At 46.8% G+C, this 19,356-nt stretch overlaps 1 protein-coding gene across 1 annotated transcript; it reads right to left on the reverse strand.

Moving 5' to 3' along the window:
- Positions 1 to 5,760: 5,760 nt before the first annotated feature.
- On the reverse strand, positions 5,761 to 17,145 carry LOC135260396 (cathepsin K-like). Its single transcript, XM_064345609.1, has 7 exons — positions 17,116 to 17,145; positions 15,674 to 15,796; positions 9,032 to 9,184; positions 7,793 to 8,008; positions 6,938 to 7,103; positions 6,391 to 6,499; positions 5,761 to 5,950 (listed from the first exon to the last, which is right to left on the reverse strand). Exons 1-7 carry the CDS (start codon positions 17,143 to 17,145, stop codon positions 5,830 to 5,832), a joined length of 918 nt encoding a protein of 305 aa, XP_064201679.1. The 3' UTR covers positions 5,761 to 5,829.
- Between the last annotated feature and the right edge of the window lie 2,211 nt (positions 17,146 to 19,356).

Below are 19,356 nucleotides of genomic sequence, written 5' to 3' on the forward strand. Positions count from 1 at the left end.
CTGCCGAGGCTGTTGGAACCATGAGCTGATCACAGACCTACAACTGGAACGGAAAAAAACACAACTACCTTCCTTTGCTGAATTGGTGTTCCTCATCAGGATGGCCTATACAAGCAAGTTCCCATTGCTCCCAAGCTACGAACTGCAGCACACCGCCAAACAGCCCACTCCTGTGATGCTTCCGATGCCGCAGATGCTGAAACTGACACCCTAGAGGGGCAAGTCGCAGAACTGCAAGCTCAAGTTACCGCAATGCAAACACCGCTTTAACCAAAGACTAAGACCAAACACCACGATGCGACTGAGATCAATGCACTGAAGAGACAGGTCACAGAGATCCAAGCCCAAGTTGCTGTTATGAAGGCGGCTCCTCAGAAAGTTACAGTCAACAGTCCTGAAACTCACTGTAAATCACAAGATCATCTAGGTAAGCCTCACAACCTGGCAACCCAGACACCACGGGATTTAACAACCTCTGGAAAGTGGCAGGGGCGTTTCTCATCCCGAATGGCATAACGATGTACTGCAGGAAGTCATCCGGTGTCACAAACGCAGAGATTTCCTTAGCACGCTCAGATAGGGGAACTTGCCAATAACCCTTAAGCAGGTCGAATTTGCTAACAAAGGCAGCAGAACCCACACGATCCACACAGTCGTCCATTCTCGGGAGAGGATAACAGTCAGGCTTTGTGACTGTGTTAACCTTCCTATAGTTCGTGCAAAAACGAAAAGTTCCTTCAGGTTTGTTAACTAACAGACAGGGAGAACTCCAATCGCTCGAACTGGGTTCAGCAATGTTATTCTGCAACATGTAAGCTACCTCCTTCTTCAACTGTGCACGTTTCTCTGGGTTCACGCGATAAGGGTGTTGCTTAATTGGAAGATAAACACCCACGTCAATGTCGTGTTCTATCAGGTGAGTGCGACTGGGCACATCAGAGAACAGGGACATGTGCGCAAGAATAAGTTTAGTAATGTCGGCTCTTTCAGATTCCGACAAATGAGACAAATGCACCTCCAAATTTTCCAGAAACTCCGAATTCCGCAGCCTCCCTTCTGTTAAACTCTTTGGGGGCATAACCACATCCCCGTCTCCCTCATGTTCATCGGAGGGAGATGCAGGAACGCAAGACAACACCACGCCCCTCACCTCATGCGTTTCATCGACCTGACGGTCCCAGTAAAACTTAAGCATGTTAACGTGACAAAGACGGTTCCTCTTCCTGCGATCAGGAGTGGTAATGAGGTAGTCACGGTCACCCACCCGGCGTTCTATTATGTATGGTCTCGTATAGCGAGCCTGTAACGCGGACCCCGGGACGGGCAATAACACCAACACTTTATCACCTGGCGAGAAAGTACGCAGTGTGGCGCGCCGATCAAACCATAATTTCATCTTCCTTTGTGAGGACTCGAGATTTGCCCTAGCAAGCTCACCCGCCCGATGCAGTTTAAAACGGAAATTGCACACATAATCTAGCAGAATCGTGGCACTTCCGTCAGCTAACCACTTTTCCTTAAGTAGCTTCAAAAGACCGCGTACCGTGTGTCCGAAAACTAATTCAGCAGGGCTGAAGCCAAGGGATTCCTGAACAACCTCCCGCACTGCAAAAAGCATTAAATGAACGCCTTCGTCCCAGTCCTTTTCAAACTCCAGGCAGTACGTACGCAACATGTTCTTGAGTGTCTGGTGAAAACGCTCAAGTGCACCCTGTGACTCGGGATGATAAGCACTCGAAGTACAATGCTTAATCGCAAGCTGCTCAAGAACTTGAGCAAAGACCTTAGACATGAAGTTTGATCCCTGATCAGACTGAATAGTCTTAGGAAGGCCAAACAATGAAAAGAACTTAACGAGTGCTTTAACGACAACTGGCGCCGTTATTTTCCGCAATGAAATCGCCTCGGGTAAACGGGTAGACGCGCACATTACAGTGAGGAGATATTGGTTACCCGTCTTAGTCCGTGGTAATGGACCAACGCAATCGATAAGTACCCTTTCAAACGGTTCTCCGATTGCCGGAATGGGGTACAACGGGGCTGGGGGAATTTTCTGATTCGGTTTCCCCGTAACCTGGCACACCGGACAGGTCTGACAATATCTGGCAACGTCCTTCTTCAACCCAGGCCAAAAGAAGTGCTTCAGCACACGGTCATATGTCTTATTCACGCCTAAATGTCCAGCAAGGCAGCTATCGTGAGCAAGGCCAAGTATCTCCTTGCGATAAGCAGACGGAACCACAATCTGATGGACAGTGCGCCAGTCGTCCAGAACTGAAGCGTCAACTGGTGTCCATTTACGCATCAGTACTCCGCCCCTGACAAAGTAACCAGAGGCCACTGATTCAATTTCCACCTCGGAAATTGCTGTCTCAAAGAGAGCAGATATATCTGTGTCTCTCTTCTGCTCTACGATCAACTGATCTTGCACCAGAGACAGCTTCTCGAGCGCGTCGACACAATCAACCTTTGTGTACACAACTGCAAATGCTTTGTCATCCCCGTCTACCCCAGTAGGGGGTGACTGCACTCCATGCTCCAGCTTCCCAAAGAACGAGTCACTTAAGTCATAAACGTCCTCTAACACAGGAACATCACTAGACTTGTCATCGTCATTCTCAGATCGCTTAGTCATAGCACGGGTGACAGCACAAGAGGGGAAAACGTCAGGAAATTTCTGCGCAAGTTCGTCAGGATCATTGACAAGAGGAACGGGTGTTACCTCAGGACTAGCCAAAACTCTGCCTCCTGCTAAATCATTCCCCAAAATGAAGGACACTCCTTCCACAGGAAGACTGGGTCTCACACCCACCGCAACGCGACCAGTCACGAGATCCGATTCTAACAGAATACCATGTAACGGCACGTTAAGGTAGCCCATTTCAAGACCCTGTACAAGGACACTCGTGCCAATGGAGGACCTCTCATACAGGGGCAAAATATCCTCCAAAATAAAAGACTGCCGCACCTGTGTCTCTCAGTATCCTAACTGGTTTAGAAACCCCAGGCTCATCAGCTAATGACACAAAACCGTCCATAATGAACGGTGCAAAATCCTTAAGAGCACTATCCCTTTTATGGGGTAACATACCGCTAAGTTCAAACTTAGGCAAAGACGTATTGACAAGAGCAACCCCTTTCGAAGATTCGTTCTTCCTCCTCAGGGCATAACAATCAGCCACGATGTGACCTGGCTTCTTGCAAAAATTGCACACAAGCTTCGGTTCCGCCTCCGAATCCTCCAGCTTTCCAGAAACGGGAGAACGGGGTTTAGACGGACCGGCAAAGCCATTTGAGGAATCCCTCCGAGAAGTGACGTAATTATTACGCGGTGGAGATTTCTCCGAAAACACGCCCCTACGTGTAATGGTAAACTCATCCGCCAGTATCGCACCCTGAGCGATCTGAGTAACTCTTTGTTCGCTCAGATAGAGGGCAACACGTTCAGGCACACAATCCCTAAACTCCTCCATGATAATCAAATCACGCATTTGCCCAAACGTCTCAACTCCCTGTGCAGTACACCAGCGATCAAATAAGTTCTCCTTCTCACGGGCGAACTCAACAGAAGTCTGACGGTCGGTTTTACGATACTGCCTAAACTTTTGACAATAAGCTTCCGGAACCAACTCGTAAGCCCTGAAGACTGCAGCTTTCACCGTGTCGTAATCGAGAGACTGCTCCAACGACAACGACGACAAAGCAGCCTGAGCCTTACCCACCAGCACGCCCTGTAGCATCAGTGGCCAGGCTTCCCTGGGCCAATTCAACAAGATGGCAGCGCGTTCAAACATGGGGAAATAACTATCCACGTCAGCCTCACGAAAGGGAGGAACCAAGCTAGCGTTCCTGCTGAAACTAAACTCAGCTGGTTGTGCCCTGCTACCAACCCGAATAGCTTCCACCTCTAACTCCTTCAAACGCACCTGAGCCTCCAACTCTCTACCTCTCGACTCTAGTTCTTTCACCCTCAGCTCTAGCCGTTTCACCTCCAGAGCGTATTGCTGGTTTTTAGTAATGTCAGGGCTCTCGACCTTAACGCTGGATACTCCAGGGACAGCGTCCTCCTCAGACAGTACCTTACTCTCAAGTAAACCGGTCGTAATCTTAGCTCTGAGGGCCAGTTTGGTATCAGAGTGGAGCACTTCGATTTTAAAATGCTCCGCAATCAACAGAAGGTCAGCTTTCATGTAGCGGCAACAAAATACCGAAAATAAACTGGTACGGGTATGTGGTAAATGGCAATACAAACGCTACCAAGAAAATAGTGTAATCAAAAGATATATCAAAACTATTTACTACAGCCGGGACACAATGTTGCAAAAAGCAAAATAACACTGTTACTAAAATCCAAAACTGGTACTACTGTAATCCCCGCGGGACGAAAAATCGTACCAAGCAAAGTAACACTGCTAATTCCCAAAGTAGCCTAACAGCATGAATGAAAACAGAGCGAAATCTGCGATCTATGGTTCAAATAGGACGAGCCCCCATCTGTTACGGAATGAAATATACCTGCTGTGCGATAACCAGGCGTACAATATCAGACGTAACACTAAGCCACTTAATCAACAACCACAACCCGAAAGGAGTACCAGTGAAGCAGTATTATAGAAATGATTAAGTGTATATTTATTAATATGTACACATTTAATGATTAGTTCTCTCTATCTATAACTAAAGTCCTTTAAAAGACAGTAGTAGGCTGCGAGGTCTCACCGGGCAGCCAGCTAGCAGTTCCAGACCCTCGAAGATGACAGGGGAGGTCTTCTCCTCGGAGTTCCCAAATTAATTACGATTAGTAATAATAATAATTAATTATAATAGTTCATTAACAACTAGGCGGTCAAACAAAGTAGCGCATTAACAAAGCTGTAATTAACAATGTCGTAAAGAGAACTGATGGCATTCAGATGGCAACAGCTATATATAGTCCGGCATCTCCTAAAAGCTTCTCCTCGGCGACGGTAGTCAGAATCTGTAAACATGTGTCTCCCCAGTGACGTTGCCTAGCGATGTCCTCATCGCGTCACGTAGACAGCAGGGTTCCCCTGGAAACCACGTGTCTCGCTCCAGCAGGGCCGTGACGTCATCTCCACTTAAAGGGGACACACAAAGAGGCACGGCAGCATGCAAAACCAAAAGGAAAAAGGAAGCAGTGCTAATACAAAATAGAGGGACATAACATACCCTAAGAAAAGAACTCCCTGACATAGGCTTGTGGTTGCGAGAATGGAACCGGTTGGTTGAGAGATGGAGTACTATATAGAAGAAGACAAGACAGAGGGGACCTAACATATCAACTGGCGCTCCCCACAGATCTAAGAGCTACTGTGCTGAAAAGTTTACATGATGACTTGGGCCACTTAGGTGTGGAACGAACTCTCGACCTTACAAGATCCGGATTTTATTGGCCAAGAATGTCTGCAGACGTAGATGAAAAAATAAAGACATGTGAACACTGTGTCCGCAGGAAAACTCCTCAGGTCCTTCCAGTCCTTCCACTGACCATTCAGAGTCAGGTTGAGATGGGAGGAGGCGTGGCTAATGATCCCGAGGACCAATAGAAAGAAGTTCTTCAGGACATGCATCCTAACGCTACTTTCTGAAGAAGGGAGTAGGTTGGTGGGGGAGGGGGGAAGTGAGTTCAAGGCAAACAAAAGATTTAAAAAAACAGACATACATCCAGTACAAAAAGAAGTCACAAAATTTCCAAGGCATTGCCAACATATTGACTCCAGCAAATTGTACAGAATCTTTTTGAAGATGTCAGTCAGGACCTCAGTCAGCTGCCCAGCGCAGGCCCTGAGCACGCGTCCGGGGATGCCATCAGGGCCAGCAGGCTTGCGTGCATTGATCCTGCTCAGTGCAGCACACGTTGATGGGGGCGAGTGTAAGGGGCTGGTGGTCTGTAGGGAGTACAGCCTTGATGGTCGCCTCCTGGATGTCCCTGTTAAAGCAAGCGTAGAAGTTATTAAGCTCATCAGGGAGGGAGGTGTCGCTGGTTGGGGGGGAGGTGTAGGTGGGTTTGTAGTCCGTGATGGCCTGGATGCCCTGCCACATGCGTCGGGGGTTGGAGATGCAAGTGAAGTGCTCCTCACTCCTTAGCTTGTGGCTGTGCTTGGCCCTCTTGATGCCCCTTTTCAGGTTAGCCCTTGCTGAACTGTAGGCCTGCGCGTCACCTGATCTAAAAGCAGCGTCGCAGTGTTATGTGGGTGGGGTTGATTCACGGCTGCGTTTCATTGGCTGAGCTGACTGATTTGAAGCGTAACTGCCTCCCAGCTCCGCGGCAGAGCGCTTGGAGATACGCTCCGAGTGTCGAGCTCCTTGTAAAACACATTGTCTGTCAGCTGCGTACTCTTTCCGGACCAGGGCGTGTCAAGGGGTCACCTGTTCTTAACGATCCAGAACTTCTTGCAGGTGGGAGTGACGCCATAGCCGACCACCAGCACCGCATGGTTCAGGTCGTCCCGGCTAAACTTGGGGTCGTGGTAAACGCCTGCAGAGGAGACGGCGGGACAGGTGAGCTGCTCTTACCTGTGGTAAACTGCCACTACACTGTTGTGTCCTTACCCACAACGCCACTTTTGCATCATTACCCACAATGGCACTTTTCTGTCATTATCCACAATGCCACTTTTCTGTCATTACCCACAATGTCACTTTTACTTTCTGACCCATGGACTTTCCACCTCTGCATTACACCAGAGAGTTTGTTTTAGTTTCAGAGATTGAAAGATTTCATCCAATTGTGCGGGGGGTCAGAAAGAGGTCAGCCAATAAGAACCGCCGAGATCTCACACTGTGCCAGTGAAACCTTCAACTGCCCGACTGGCTCTACAGTTCAGCCAATCACTTGCAGGGAGACAATATACTTCCAGGTCAACGGGTCAGTGCGTCCCCATGGTTCCCTCCCATCAGAAGGCTCTGGCCTTACCGCTCTTGTAGAAGACAAAGCTTCTGGATCTGGAGTTGATCCCCACGGAAACGGGCCCATGCACGGCCACGACTGCCCGCAAGACCCGCTCGTTCGCCTCAGGGAGCTCCTTAGAGTCCCAGATCTGGGCCACCCTGTCTGATCTGTCAAAGGCAAACTTCTGGTCCTGAGGAGGCATACACAAACACACACATAAACACACAAACACACACAGGCACATACACCCACACACACCCATAAACAGGCACATATGCAAACACACGTACACACACAGGCACACACACACTCACATACATACACACATACACACACACATAAACAGGCACACGCACACACACACACACACACACACACATAAGACCACAGGTCTGCAATGGGAGCCGTATCTGTTTCTGGTTTTCTTGCAGGTTCTGGCCTAAATTATTCAATCAGCCCTGACATTAGCTACATTTGTTGAAATGTGGCGTGTAAATTACTGTTTTTGTGTCACTAAGTGAAACATTTGCTGTGATCTAATTTACAAGAGAACCAGTGTTGGTGTATGCAGCCATTTATCTAATTTAGCCAGAGTGGAAACAGAAACCTACATATAGACCGGCTCTCCAGGCCCAGAACTGCCCACCCAGCACTAAACTCAGCCCCAAGGTTTTAAGGTATTTTCTACTAGAGATCTCCCATCCAAGTACAAAACAAGCCAATACCCACTTAGCTACAGCAGTTTAACTCAATAAGGGTACAGGGCAGTACGGCTGAGGTTCGTATTTCTTAAAAAAAAAAAAAAAAATTACAAAAAAGAAGCTGTTTGGGTACAGTGCCCTGTGAGTATGTTTTATGAGGAAGTGGGGGTTTATGTACCACGCCCATGTAGGGATATTTCCTCTCAGAGCTGATGCCTTTCTTCACTGCGTACTTGTAGGCGTTGGTCATGTAGCCGCCCGTGCAGCCGTAGTCGCTCCTGACACAGTCCACCAGGTTCTGGGGGCTGAGGGGCACCAGCTTCCTCCGGCTCTTCATTAGCTGACCCTCCAGAGCCCCCGCGGCGCTGATGGGCCAACAGGACCGGCAGGAGCCCTGGGGAGGAACCGTGGCACTGTCATTCTACCCGTGTCCACCAGAGGGGAGCGTTACTCCTCATCGCGGTTTTTGGTGGGAGAGCGAGGGTAAAGCCACACATCCTCTGACGTGATCAGCTGGCTTCACTCTCGCCTCTCCAAATATCTTTGGAGCATGTGGGCGTTTCCTGTTTTTTAAACAGCGTTCGTCAAATGTATTTTTATCCTACATTGACTTTTCACATCAGATCATGTGAACATGACGGATCTTTAATCTGATGGGTTGATCCTTCGCGGACGTGAAAAATCACCTCCCATTGAAATGGACTGAGACGATTAGAGTAGCTCCTTATCGGAGGATGTGTGGCTTCACCCTTAGCCTTACAAATTTTCAGTGGTTTGAACAAAGCAACGATTGACAACTTATTGTTGCTTCGCCAATTACGGGGTTCGTGAAGTGTCACTCTCCCATCGCTAGTTTCAGCACACTCAGAGCGTTCTGTCTCTAAATACACTAAATAATCCAAGTTATCTGACACAGGTGTACAGAACGTCACTAAGAGCTATCTATTGACAAGTCTGCCATGATTGTTCAGACTGAAAGGAGGAAACCAAACATAACATTTTTTTGGGTACTCAGATTATTAAACAGATTTTGTTTAGAGAGTAATGTACAGCGTCAGCTACTACTTTCCATCCAGGAAAAGATGTCCCCAAAAGTGACAGAGCTAGTAGTTTTCCCCTGCTGCCACCAGAGGGCAGGTATTGCTCCTTGTGCCTCAATGCATGATCCCAGGAACCGCCTGAACTTGCTGCCCTATGCTTTCGGTGGTTTAACAGACTGAACACTAATCTAATTTGACCTAATGTTAATTTAGATAAATCATTTAAATGTACCACTAATCCCTGTCTCTCTGGTCATGAAGCATGGAGATAAGTTCACTTCCAATCGTGGCCTCCGTTAGAAATGTTTAAAAATGGCCCGGTTCTTGGTTCCTGGATCTCGGTTCCTGGTTCCTCGTCTCTTTATTAACACACTGACCTGATTTATGACCGGCGTGACGTAGCCGAGTAGGCGGTAATCGATGGCATTGGGCAGTTTTGTGGCAATGTCATCGAGAGCGAAGGTGTTGTTAGTCTCTCTGGCCTGAGAAACCACCAGACCGGTCATCTTCTCAGCCACTTCCTCAGCGGTCTGGGGTGGGGGGGGGGGAGAGAAGACATGGTTCAGGAGGAGAAGATGAGGTGCAGGGTATCTATTCCTCTGTAAGTTTGACTTGGTAGTGCGAGCTGTTCTGTCTGTGATTCCCCTCCACCCCCACCATGTGAAATAGCAGTGCAGAGTTCTCAGTACTGGCCCCGGAGGAACTCGTCTCCCAGGTAACTAGCTCTCTACTGTGCCAAGTGTGGTCCAGCAGAAAGCTGTCACTATCAAATCCGTTTGTTGAGATGTTTTCATTCATGTGAAGTTAACTATTCCTTATCCAGAGTAACTAACACAGCGTACGTCCTCATTGCAAACTGTTTTCTACCACTGGAAGTTTACTGAGGCAGTTCAAGGAAAGGATTGTGCTGAAGGACCCATAAGCTTTGAGTTACATAAGCCCAGTTATAGAGCCAAGCCACTACATTGCATTGCATTGATCTTTTTTTAGTAAGTGATTTGTGGGTGTTGTTGTACAAAAGCCTCCACTTTGATGGTGTGGGTTGGGTGGTGCAGGTCGGAGGGTGTGAGTTGTGGGTGCAGGTTGGGGGGTGCAGAATAAGTGGTGTGTGTTGGGTGGTGTGGGCTGGCTGGTGCAGGTCGGACGGTGTGTGAGTTGTGGGGTGCAGATTGGGCGGTGCAAGTTATGTGGTGTAGGTTGAGTGATGTGGGTTAGGTGCTGCAGTTTAGGCAATTCAGCTTGCATGGTGTGAGTTGTGGGGTGCAGGTTGGGCAGTGCAGGTTGGGTGGTGTGGGTTAGGTGGTCTGGATTAAGCCGTGCAGGTTGTGTGGTGTGAATTGTGGGGTGCAGGTCAGATGGTGCAGGATGGATGGTGCAGGTTTGGCGGTACAGGTTGGATGGTGTGGATTGGGCAGTGCAGGTTGGATGGTGTGAGTTGTGGGGTACAGGTTGGGTGGTGCAGGATCAGTGGTATGGGTTGGGTGGCGTGGGACGGGCGGTGCAGGTTGGATGGTGTGGATTGGGCGATGCAGGTTGGGTGGTGTGAATTGTGTGGTGCAGGTCGGGCAGTGCAGATTAGATGGTACAGGTTTTGCAGTACAGGTTGGATGGTGTGGATTGGGCAGTGCAGTTTGGGTGGTGTGAGTTGTGGGGTGCAGGTCAAGTGGTACGGGTTGGGTGGTGCAGGTTGGATGGTGTGTTGTGGGTTGGGCAGTGAAGTTTGGATGGTGGGGGTTGCGTGGTGTGGGTAGGGCGGTGCAGGTTGGATGGTGCAGGTTGGGCGGTGCAAGTTGGATGGTGCAAGGTTGGATGATATGAGTTGTGGGGTGCAGGTTGGATTGCCTGGTTGGGCGATGCAGGTTGGATGGTGCAATTTGTATTGTGTGAGTTGAGAGGTGTAGATTGGATGGTGGAGGTTGGATGGTGTGAGTTGTTGTGTGCAGGTTGGGTGGTGCATTTTGGGTGGTGTGGGTCAGTTGGTGGGGGTTGGGCGGTGCAGTTTGGATGGTATGGGTTGGGTGGTGTGGGTAGGGCGGTGCAGGTTGGATGGTGAAGGTTGGGCCGAGCAAGTTGGATGGTGCAATTTGGATGGTGGAGGTTGGATGGTGTGAGTTGTCGGGTGCAGGTTGGGTGGTGCATTTTGGGTGGTGTGGGTTGGGTGGTGCTGGTTGGATGGTGTGGGTTGTGGGGTGCAGGTTGGGCGGCGCAGGTTCGATGGTGTGGGTAGTGGGGTGCAGGGTTGGGTGGTGCAGGTTGGATGGTGTGGGTTGTGGGGTGCAGGTTGGGCGGCGCAGGTTGGATGGTGTGGGTAGTGGGGTGCAGGGTTGGGTGGTGCAGGTTGGATGGTGTGGGTTGTGGGGTGCAGGTTGGGCGGCGCAGGTTGGATGGTGTGGGTAGTGGGGTGCAGGGTTGGGTGGTGCAGTTTGGATGGTGTGAGTTGTGGGGTGCAGGTTGGGCGGTGCAGGTTGGATGGTGTGGGTTGTGTTGGTGCAGATTTGGTGGTGCAGGTTGGGTGGTGTGGGTTGTGGGGTGCAGGTTGATGGTGTGGGTTGTGGGGTGCAGGTTTGGCGGTGTGTGTTCAGCCGCGTTTCCACTGCAGGAACTAGGGTCTAAATTTAGTTCTGGGGGCTTTATTTTACCCCCCAAAAAGTTAAGAGGGGTAGTACTTTCCGAAAGTACAGGAACCTTTTGGGTGGAGCTTGCAGCCCTGAACATTTCTGATTGGTCGAGTACTCGCAGCATTTTTTTGTGTTTATTTTCAGCCGCCATGTTTAAAAATATGCAGCCGCAAACCAGTTTATTTTCATAATAACTTCAAATCAAACTTGATGGTATGCGGCGCAGTAGCCTAGTTTTGGTTATAGCCTGCCAACGTCTTGGAATTATAACGTGTGCTCTTCTGTTCTTTTCTTGCTTTAGTATTCGTTTTATATTTTTTTTTATAAAAAGCATTCGTGCTGGGACAGCATAGCCTGTTACGTACCAAAACATTCAAACGGATTAATTCGGTTGCTGAATAATTTCTTCCGGATTTTCTTTGTTAGCCCGTTGTAATTGACTCAAAACGTTTGATACAGTTATGTGAGGTATGCCGTAGTTCTGCGTAATTCACATTGATGATACAGTAAAAGCAAACAAGAAATCACCTTCCGCACTTTTTGTCAGGGTAAAATAACAGGTTAATTCTAGTAATCGTCCTTTTAGCTTTTTCAGACTGCCGTAATTTTACTCTGCCATTCTTAAATTCCACAAAAAGACCTGGAAGACTATGGACTAATTTATGGTGCATGGTTCGCATCTAGAGGGCACACTTCGCTGCTCGGCTAGCAGTAACTTTGAAGGAAAGCAAACGGTGGCTGTAGGCTACCACTACTAATTTAAATTTTCACGCAAGTCCGAGTTTTCGTTCTATTCTTGTCATTTTGCGATTAGCCTATATGGAATTGACGATGAGAAAGTAATCAAACAGCAAATTGTTTACAACGTGTGCATGTTTTCTGCTGTTGTTGCCAGTTATACATATAAATGTGAATGCATTCTGTCGCTTTGGATGTCAAGACATGAAAGCGAATGTTCGCATAAAAACATAATGAATGTGTTTGAGAGGATATATAAAACAGTTACAATCTGACTATTAGCCTGTTATATCCTATTTGTTGCATAACAACGGTCCAAGATCAACTACCAACGACAGTTTTGCTTGACAACGGTAAAATATGCCCAAACGGCTGTAGAAGAATATTTCAATTCCAGGTGATTAAATCGATTAAAAAAATAAATACAAAAGTAACCATATATAATCATTGGTAACCCATTGTATAGACGCTTTCATCAGTGGCACGCGCGTTGCCAAGGTTGTGCGCCTGGCCCTAAGTTAACTTCCGGTCTGTGTTTGTTTATTATTGGGTTTGTGTTTACTGGCTAATATGGCACCGATTACAAATGGAGTGAAAGTTAAACTGATGAACAGACTGATGTTGGGCTCAGGTTGTTGTGCTGTGGGGTGCAACCTGGCCTCAGGAACAAACTATATTTCGAAAATTAGTAAAAATACATAATTTAACTTTGTAACCTCACTAGGAAATTGTGAAACGAATTGATGAATCCCTGCGATTATCATAGCTGGTGCTTGCCCGTTGTTACTTCGTATTTTTGAGAAATAACTGGACATCGTTACCTATTAAAATGTAAGTCCTGTAAAAATACACATAATAAACTGTATTTTAAAAAATCAACTTCATACGTACACATTTAGTAATACTAATACAGCCTTATTTACTATATCAACTTAAGACAAGACTTTGCTTCATAATTTCAAACTGCTTTCCTAACGGCTATTTTGCGTCCTGCGACTTAGGTTACAACAGTGAATATGTACGGATTCCTAGACGTGCTGATGAGAGACCACCCTTTCTCATATTAACCTCCAATATGCAAGACAGGATACTAGCAAATTTCCATTCATTTATATGGGGTGGTCGATACACGTCCCCTTAGCAACCAAATGCTAGCGCTGGACCACGTCTGACTTATTTGCTGGCACACAAAAAACGTGAAAGTACTGAAAAAATAACCACAGGAGGATAACAAGGATATTTTTCCTACATAACTAGGTACAGGTTGTTACCGATATTTCGCCTATTTCATATATAGTTGCGAATCAGTTTACACTTTCCTGTCTGTCGAACGAAGGTGGTCGAATAGGTGCTCTCACTCTAGCACTTTGTTTCAGGTAACAAACTCATAATAAGCGATAACTAAGCTGACCAGTAACACGCCTGAAATAGTTATGAATTAGCTAACTAAATTGATTGTAGCTTAATTAATTCATTCTAGTTAGCTAGCCAACTAGCTAGCTAGCTAAACGTAGCTACCATTTTATAAATTATGCACAGTAACGTTAGCTCAATGCTAGTAGTTCATACGCTTTAGCTACGTTTTTTACTAACGTTATGATACCTGTTTCCAATGACTTGACAGCGTTACATTGCCTGATCATTTTTGTTGTGGTAACCTAGCAAGATGACCCAAACTATAAGAGCCACGATGTTTTCCCATAAAACATCTAGGTTAAATAAATAACCTACAGTAATTGCATTGGCTACACATGCTGCCCACTAGCCCCAGTTTGTGCTTCTAATCATCATTTTTAAGCAACATCATAGAAAGAGTGCACTTTTTATACAGGAATGAATGTGCATGTAACCCAGAACAGTTATGGATTATGTAAGGAATGTATGATGCTCAGCAAGGTGCAATACTGTGAACAGTTATCTGTCACTTGATTTTCTGGTAATGTAACATTATCGCATTTCAGTTTGGCCAAGTAACGGTTCTTTTCTTCGACTGGTAACCCCAAATAATACGGGCTAGACATAGTTTTAACTAGCTAGCTAACGTAATTTACTTGTTATTTACTTTGCTTGTTAACAGAAATAGTCTAGAGGGACTCTGTTGTTATTGATTGTTTGCGGAAGTCTGCCGGAAGTCAAGTTAGGGCCAGAACAACGCACATGCGCAGTAACGTTTGTTTATGTTGTTACCGTTGAAACCGTCTATATAAGTGGAATAAACCCCTCCGGCTGTCCCGGTTATTAGAAAATAATGTAGGCTACTTCGGTGGTAGTATGGGGTTACAGAAGAAATCATAGGACAGATGGACCGACGACAACGTCGCTTTTTCATACGTCAGTGGGCTAATTTGCCTAATCTTCGCAGGACTTTAGACCGCGGTGGAAACGCAGACAACCGTGGGCTGAAGGAACCTTTTAGTTCCTTGAAAAGTAGTTCCTGGGACTAAAAGGGTACTTTTGGTGGAAACGCGGCTTTGGATGGTGCAGATTGGATGGTGTGGGTACTGGGATGCAGGCTGGGGTGCAGGTTAGATGGTGTGAGTTGTGGGGTGCAGGTTTGGTAGTGCATGTTGGGTGATGTAGGTTGTGGGGTGTAGGTTGGATGGTGTGGGTTGTGAGGTGCAGGTTGGGCGGTGCAGGTTGGATGGTGCAGGTTGGGCGGTTATGTTTGAGTGGTGCAGGTTGAATGGTGTGAGTTCCAGGGTGCAGGTTGGGTGGGCACGTCGGGCAGTGCATGTTGCGTGGTGCATGTTGGGAGGTGCAGGTTTGGCGGTGTAGGTTGGATGGTGTGAGTTGTGGGGTGCAGGTTGGGTGGGGTGGGTTGTGGGGTGCAGGTTGGGCGGTGCAGGTTGGATGGTGTGAGCTGTGGGGTGCCGGTTTGGTGGTGCAGGTTGGATGGTGTGGGTTGTGGGGTGCAGGTGGGGAGGCGCAGGTTATGGGGTTTGGAGGTGCAGGTTGGCCGATGCAGGTTGGGCGGTTCAGGTTGGATGGTGTGAGTTGTGGGGTTTAAGTTGAATGGTGTGAGTACTGGGGTGCAGGTTGGGTGGTGCAGGTTGGGCGGTGCAGGTTGGATGATGCTGGTTGGGCGGTGCGGTTTCGGTGGTGCATGTTGAATGCTGTGAGTTCCGGGGTGCAGGTTGGGTGGGCATGTTGAGCGGTGCATGTTGGGAGGTGTAGGTTGGGTGGTGCAGGTTGTGGGATGCAGGTTGGGTGGTGTGGGTTGTGGGATGCAGTTTGGGTGGTGTGGGTTGTGGGGTGCAGGTTGTGTGGTGCATGTTGGGAGGTGCATATTGGGAGGTGTAGGTTGGATGGTGCAGGTTGGGTGGTGCAGGTTGTGGGATGCAGTTTGGGTGGTGTGGGTTGTGGGGTGCAGGTTGTGTGGTGCATGTTGGGAGGTGCATATTGGGAGGTGTAGGTTGGATGGTGCATGTTGGATGGTGTGGGTTGTGGGGTGCAGGTTGGGTGGTGCATATTAGGAGGTGTAAGGTTGGATGGTGCAGGTTGGATGGTGTGGGTTGTGGGGTGCAGGTTGGGTGGTGCAGGTTATGGGGTGTAGGTTGGATGGTGCAGGTTGTGGGGTGCAGGTTGGTTGTGCAGGTTGTAGGGTGCAGGTTATGGGGTGCAGGTTGTGGGGTGCAGGTTGGGCGGTGCAGGTTGGGTACTCGCCATGTCTCCCAGGTGGTTCATGCCCGGCTGATAGGAGTGCATGCCCTGCTCATACTCCAGGTTGTGGGCCTCGATCAGCAGTGTGTTCTTCTCCCAGATTGACCTGCGCTGCTCCTCCTCCTCCTACAGGTTCAAAGGTGACTGTGTTCTGTTAATGATACTCTACGCCAGGGATCTGCGACCCTGGTCCTGGAGAGCCACAAGATGTGCTGGTTTTTGTTTTCAACTTAAAATCAGCACTCAGTTCAGACCCAAGAGCATGAGATAACTGCATATTTAAATGCTCTAATTAATTAAGTGAAGAGCAACAATGAAAACCAGCAGAGCCTGTGCATCTCTAGGGCCCAGGTTACAGTCCCCTGTGCTACACCCTGACGAGATATAACTGATGCTATCACAGACAAACCACTAACCGGATTTCACGTTCTTTTGGTCTTACTTTTCCTTAACTACAGAATGCTTTGTAGTTAAGTAACAGAAGTGTCTGAGGATTCTAACATACACTTTGAATCTGCATGGTACGTTTTCATAAGTTATATCAAATTGTAATATTAGCCGTCAATGGAGACGTCGCTTTCAGTGTTTAGATTGCAGAGTTGAAAATCTGGTCAGTCTATAGCACGGCTGTCCAGTCTCATCTGAAAAGGGCCAATGCGGACGCAGGTTTTTGTTTTAGCCCAGCTTTACGACACCTGATGCAACTCAACAAATCATGGTCTTCAATCAAGACCTAAAGTAGAATCAGGTGATTTAGTACTGGGCTAAAGCAAAATCTGTGGCCACTCTGGCACTTTTTGATTGGACCCCTGGTGAGCCAGTGCCTGTGGCAGCCATGCATACCCAAACCACAGCACTCCCACACCCACCACTTCCTTGGCCTACTCGACCATTTGGGATTACTTAGCTTACCAGTGCTCTCTTTCTTCTCAACAATGTTCCAAACAGTTCATTTTGGTAAGCCTAAGGTTTAGCCTATGTCTCTGACTGTTGTTTTCTTCTTCATAATTCTCAGGCTCATAATGGGTTTCTTGGCACAGCTCTGGTCCTTATGCTGAATACACCAATAACAGAACCCATAGCAATCAAAAGCCTAGAATCAAAACTAAATGCTGTTCACTCCAATGGCCTGCACAGTCCCCAGATCTCAATCCAATAGAGCACCTCTGGGATGAGGTGGAATGAGAGGTTCTCAGCACGAAATCTGCAGGAACTGTGTGATGCTATCGAGTCAGCCTCCACCAAAATCCCAAAGGAATGTTTCCAGCAACTGGTCGAATCCGAGTCAATAGGAATTTAGGCCATTCAACCCGATGCTAGATATAATAGGCGTACCACAGTGCTGTCACCAATAACGATGACTCCAAAGGCAATTGAAAACCTAGAAGCAAGACTAGATACTGAAACTTATCTTATACCTGCACTAAGGAAGTTATTGAGCACACCAGACTCGTCAGAAACACCCGTGAAACCATTTGTCCCAAACATTGTGGTGCCCTAACTCAGGGGGGTGGGGGGGAGGGTTATGTAAAAATATAAATTAAAAAAAAGTTCTGGAATTTCTACATGGCGAAACCAAGATGTTTAACAATACCCTTGAAAAAAACAGAGAATATGTGCTTTAACCACATGTGAATTGTCAGATTACAAATCTAAAATGCAGAGTACAGAGCCAAATCAAAGAATAATATATGTATCTCACTGTATATACATATCTCATAAAAAAACACGTTTTCAACGTACAAAAATGCCAAGTTACTCACACATACAAGACATACACTGTCTCATTCATTCAGACTGCCAAAATCCAGGCCTGTCATTAAAAGTATTGATATCCAAATGACGCCAAGTTACGGTACTACAAACAATATAGGCTATCTTGCCTCACCGAAATTAAATAAGATGTATTCCAAAGCAATGCTACCCAATATTTCCTCAATTCTTTAAAGTCACTTGGCCCTGTGTGTATAAGCATGCAGTACATGGACAATCCAAACATGTGTGGATGGCTTTCTCAAAGTCAAGATTGATTGAATAGGCATCTATATGTCCAATTTGTGTTGGTATGTATGTATTTCGATGGCCAGCCTTTCTGTTGCGTGAATGTTTCTTGCTATAAATGTCTGTTCGTAAATGTGAATGTGTGAGGGAGGGGAAGTGTGAAGACCAGACGCGACCAAACAGGGGATCTAGTAACCACTAAGTCTCGTGAGAGACGAAATAAGAAGGGGGTGCTATACTCCTAAGGGACGTATCCCAAATAAAGAATAATAAACCCCTAAACGGTTAACTGAGGAAGAAGGAGTATATAAAAAAAATAAAGGAACAGGGAAACGAGAAATAAAGAACAATAAACAACTTCAAACCAAGCGGCCAAAACCAGACTTCGTTTTTGAAGCTCATTTCCTGGTCTTGTTGTTCCTGGTTGCTCACTAGCGCCACTACGGTTGGCTCCAGTATAGGTGTTTTCGTATCCGTTACAAATAAGGTCAAAATACAAAGTCAATAATTTTTTCTCATGAGAACAAATAGTCACAACATGTGTATTTTATTTGTCTTATGATCGTCCATGGGTCGATTTCATGATTTATTGTGTCATTTGGGCACTGTTATAATATTTGTTGTGGACCAATGAGGTACAGTTTGCGTCACTTCCTGATTACTGCGGAGGACTAAGCTACAGTAGGGGCTACAGTCTATGGTCACTGGGATGGGAGGTGGCGCCTCTTGGCCTTGACATTGCGGCTCCGACCACGGTCCACCTGTGCGAAGTCATAAAATGCAGGCATCCCATTTCGTAGTGATTTCATTATGGCGTGTGCTATTTACAGCTGCACTAGACGACCATAAAATAATCATCCTCTGAAGATTTTCGGTAGCCGAGTCATTTTCACTATTTCCTTTAGCCTACTTAACCAAATAATTAATCGGCAGAAAGCGTAATCAGCTTGCTATATTTGGTAGTCCAGTAGCCCATGCTAAAACAGTTCGCAACTTCGGCTACCAAGCCATTTGACTAGCTGGCTAACCCTAACCGGCAAATATTCGATCTGTCAGACGTGTTTGACGGCTTGTCAGTCGTGTACATTCCATAAATGTCTACCTGGGCCATGCTTCACGCATGTGACAAAGCTAATATAATCCCGATTTTAGGATAAACACTGCAAAATTTTCAGTGCGAATTAAGAGTCTTAAGGTTTATTTGCTGGATAACATACAACACACAATGAAATCACACACGGAATTTAACGAAATTAACCATCTTTGTAAGACTGGCATTTAGAAAGGAACGTTTTTAGCATTTAAGAGACCGACAAGGGCATTTAAGACAGTGGTTCTCAGAATCGGTCCTGGGGGCCCCTTGCATATATTGGCTTTTCTCTATTGGTTTTGATGATTTACAAGAAAAAAATAGTTGCCTAATAATAATTAGAAATTCAATGTACATTATTTTTGTCTTCATGCCCCAGGTGGAAAACTTGCTGTACAAAGTGCGTTGTCATATTTACACGCCTGCAGATCAGTTATTAAAATACTTGGTAGATTTGTTAATCACCGCTGACTGTTAATTTTTATTCGGTAGAAAGTGACTTGCGAACGATCGGTCAGCTAGCGTCACCCAGCAAGTGAACACCACAAACGGCGATGGAGTAGCTAGCAGTTACTGGCTCATTAACTGACTGTGG

This window comes from Anguilla rostrata, chromosome 8 (assembly GCF_018555375.3).
Source record: "Anguilla rostrata isolate EN2019 chromosome 8, ASM1855537v3, whole genome shotgun sequence".
NCBI classification, from domain to species: domain Eukaryota; kingdom Metazoa; phylum Chordata; class Actinopteri; order Anguilliformes; family Anguillidae; genus Anguilla; species Anguilla rostrata.

Coding starts and splice junctions, on each gene's coding strand:
- LOC135260396 (XM_064345609.1), bottom strand. CDS start 17,145: ATGGTTTCACGGGTGTTTCTGACGAGTCTG. Junction 7,104..7,792: donor AATATCCCTACATGGGCGTG/GTACATAAACCC, acceptor ATGCCTCCTCAG/GACCAGAAGTTTGCCTTTGA. Junction 5,951..6,390: donor TTCTGGATCGTTAAGAACAG/GTGACCCCTTGA, acceptor TTGCTTTAACAG/GGACATCCAGGAGGCGACCA.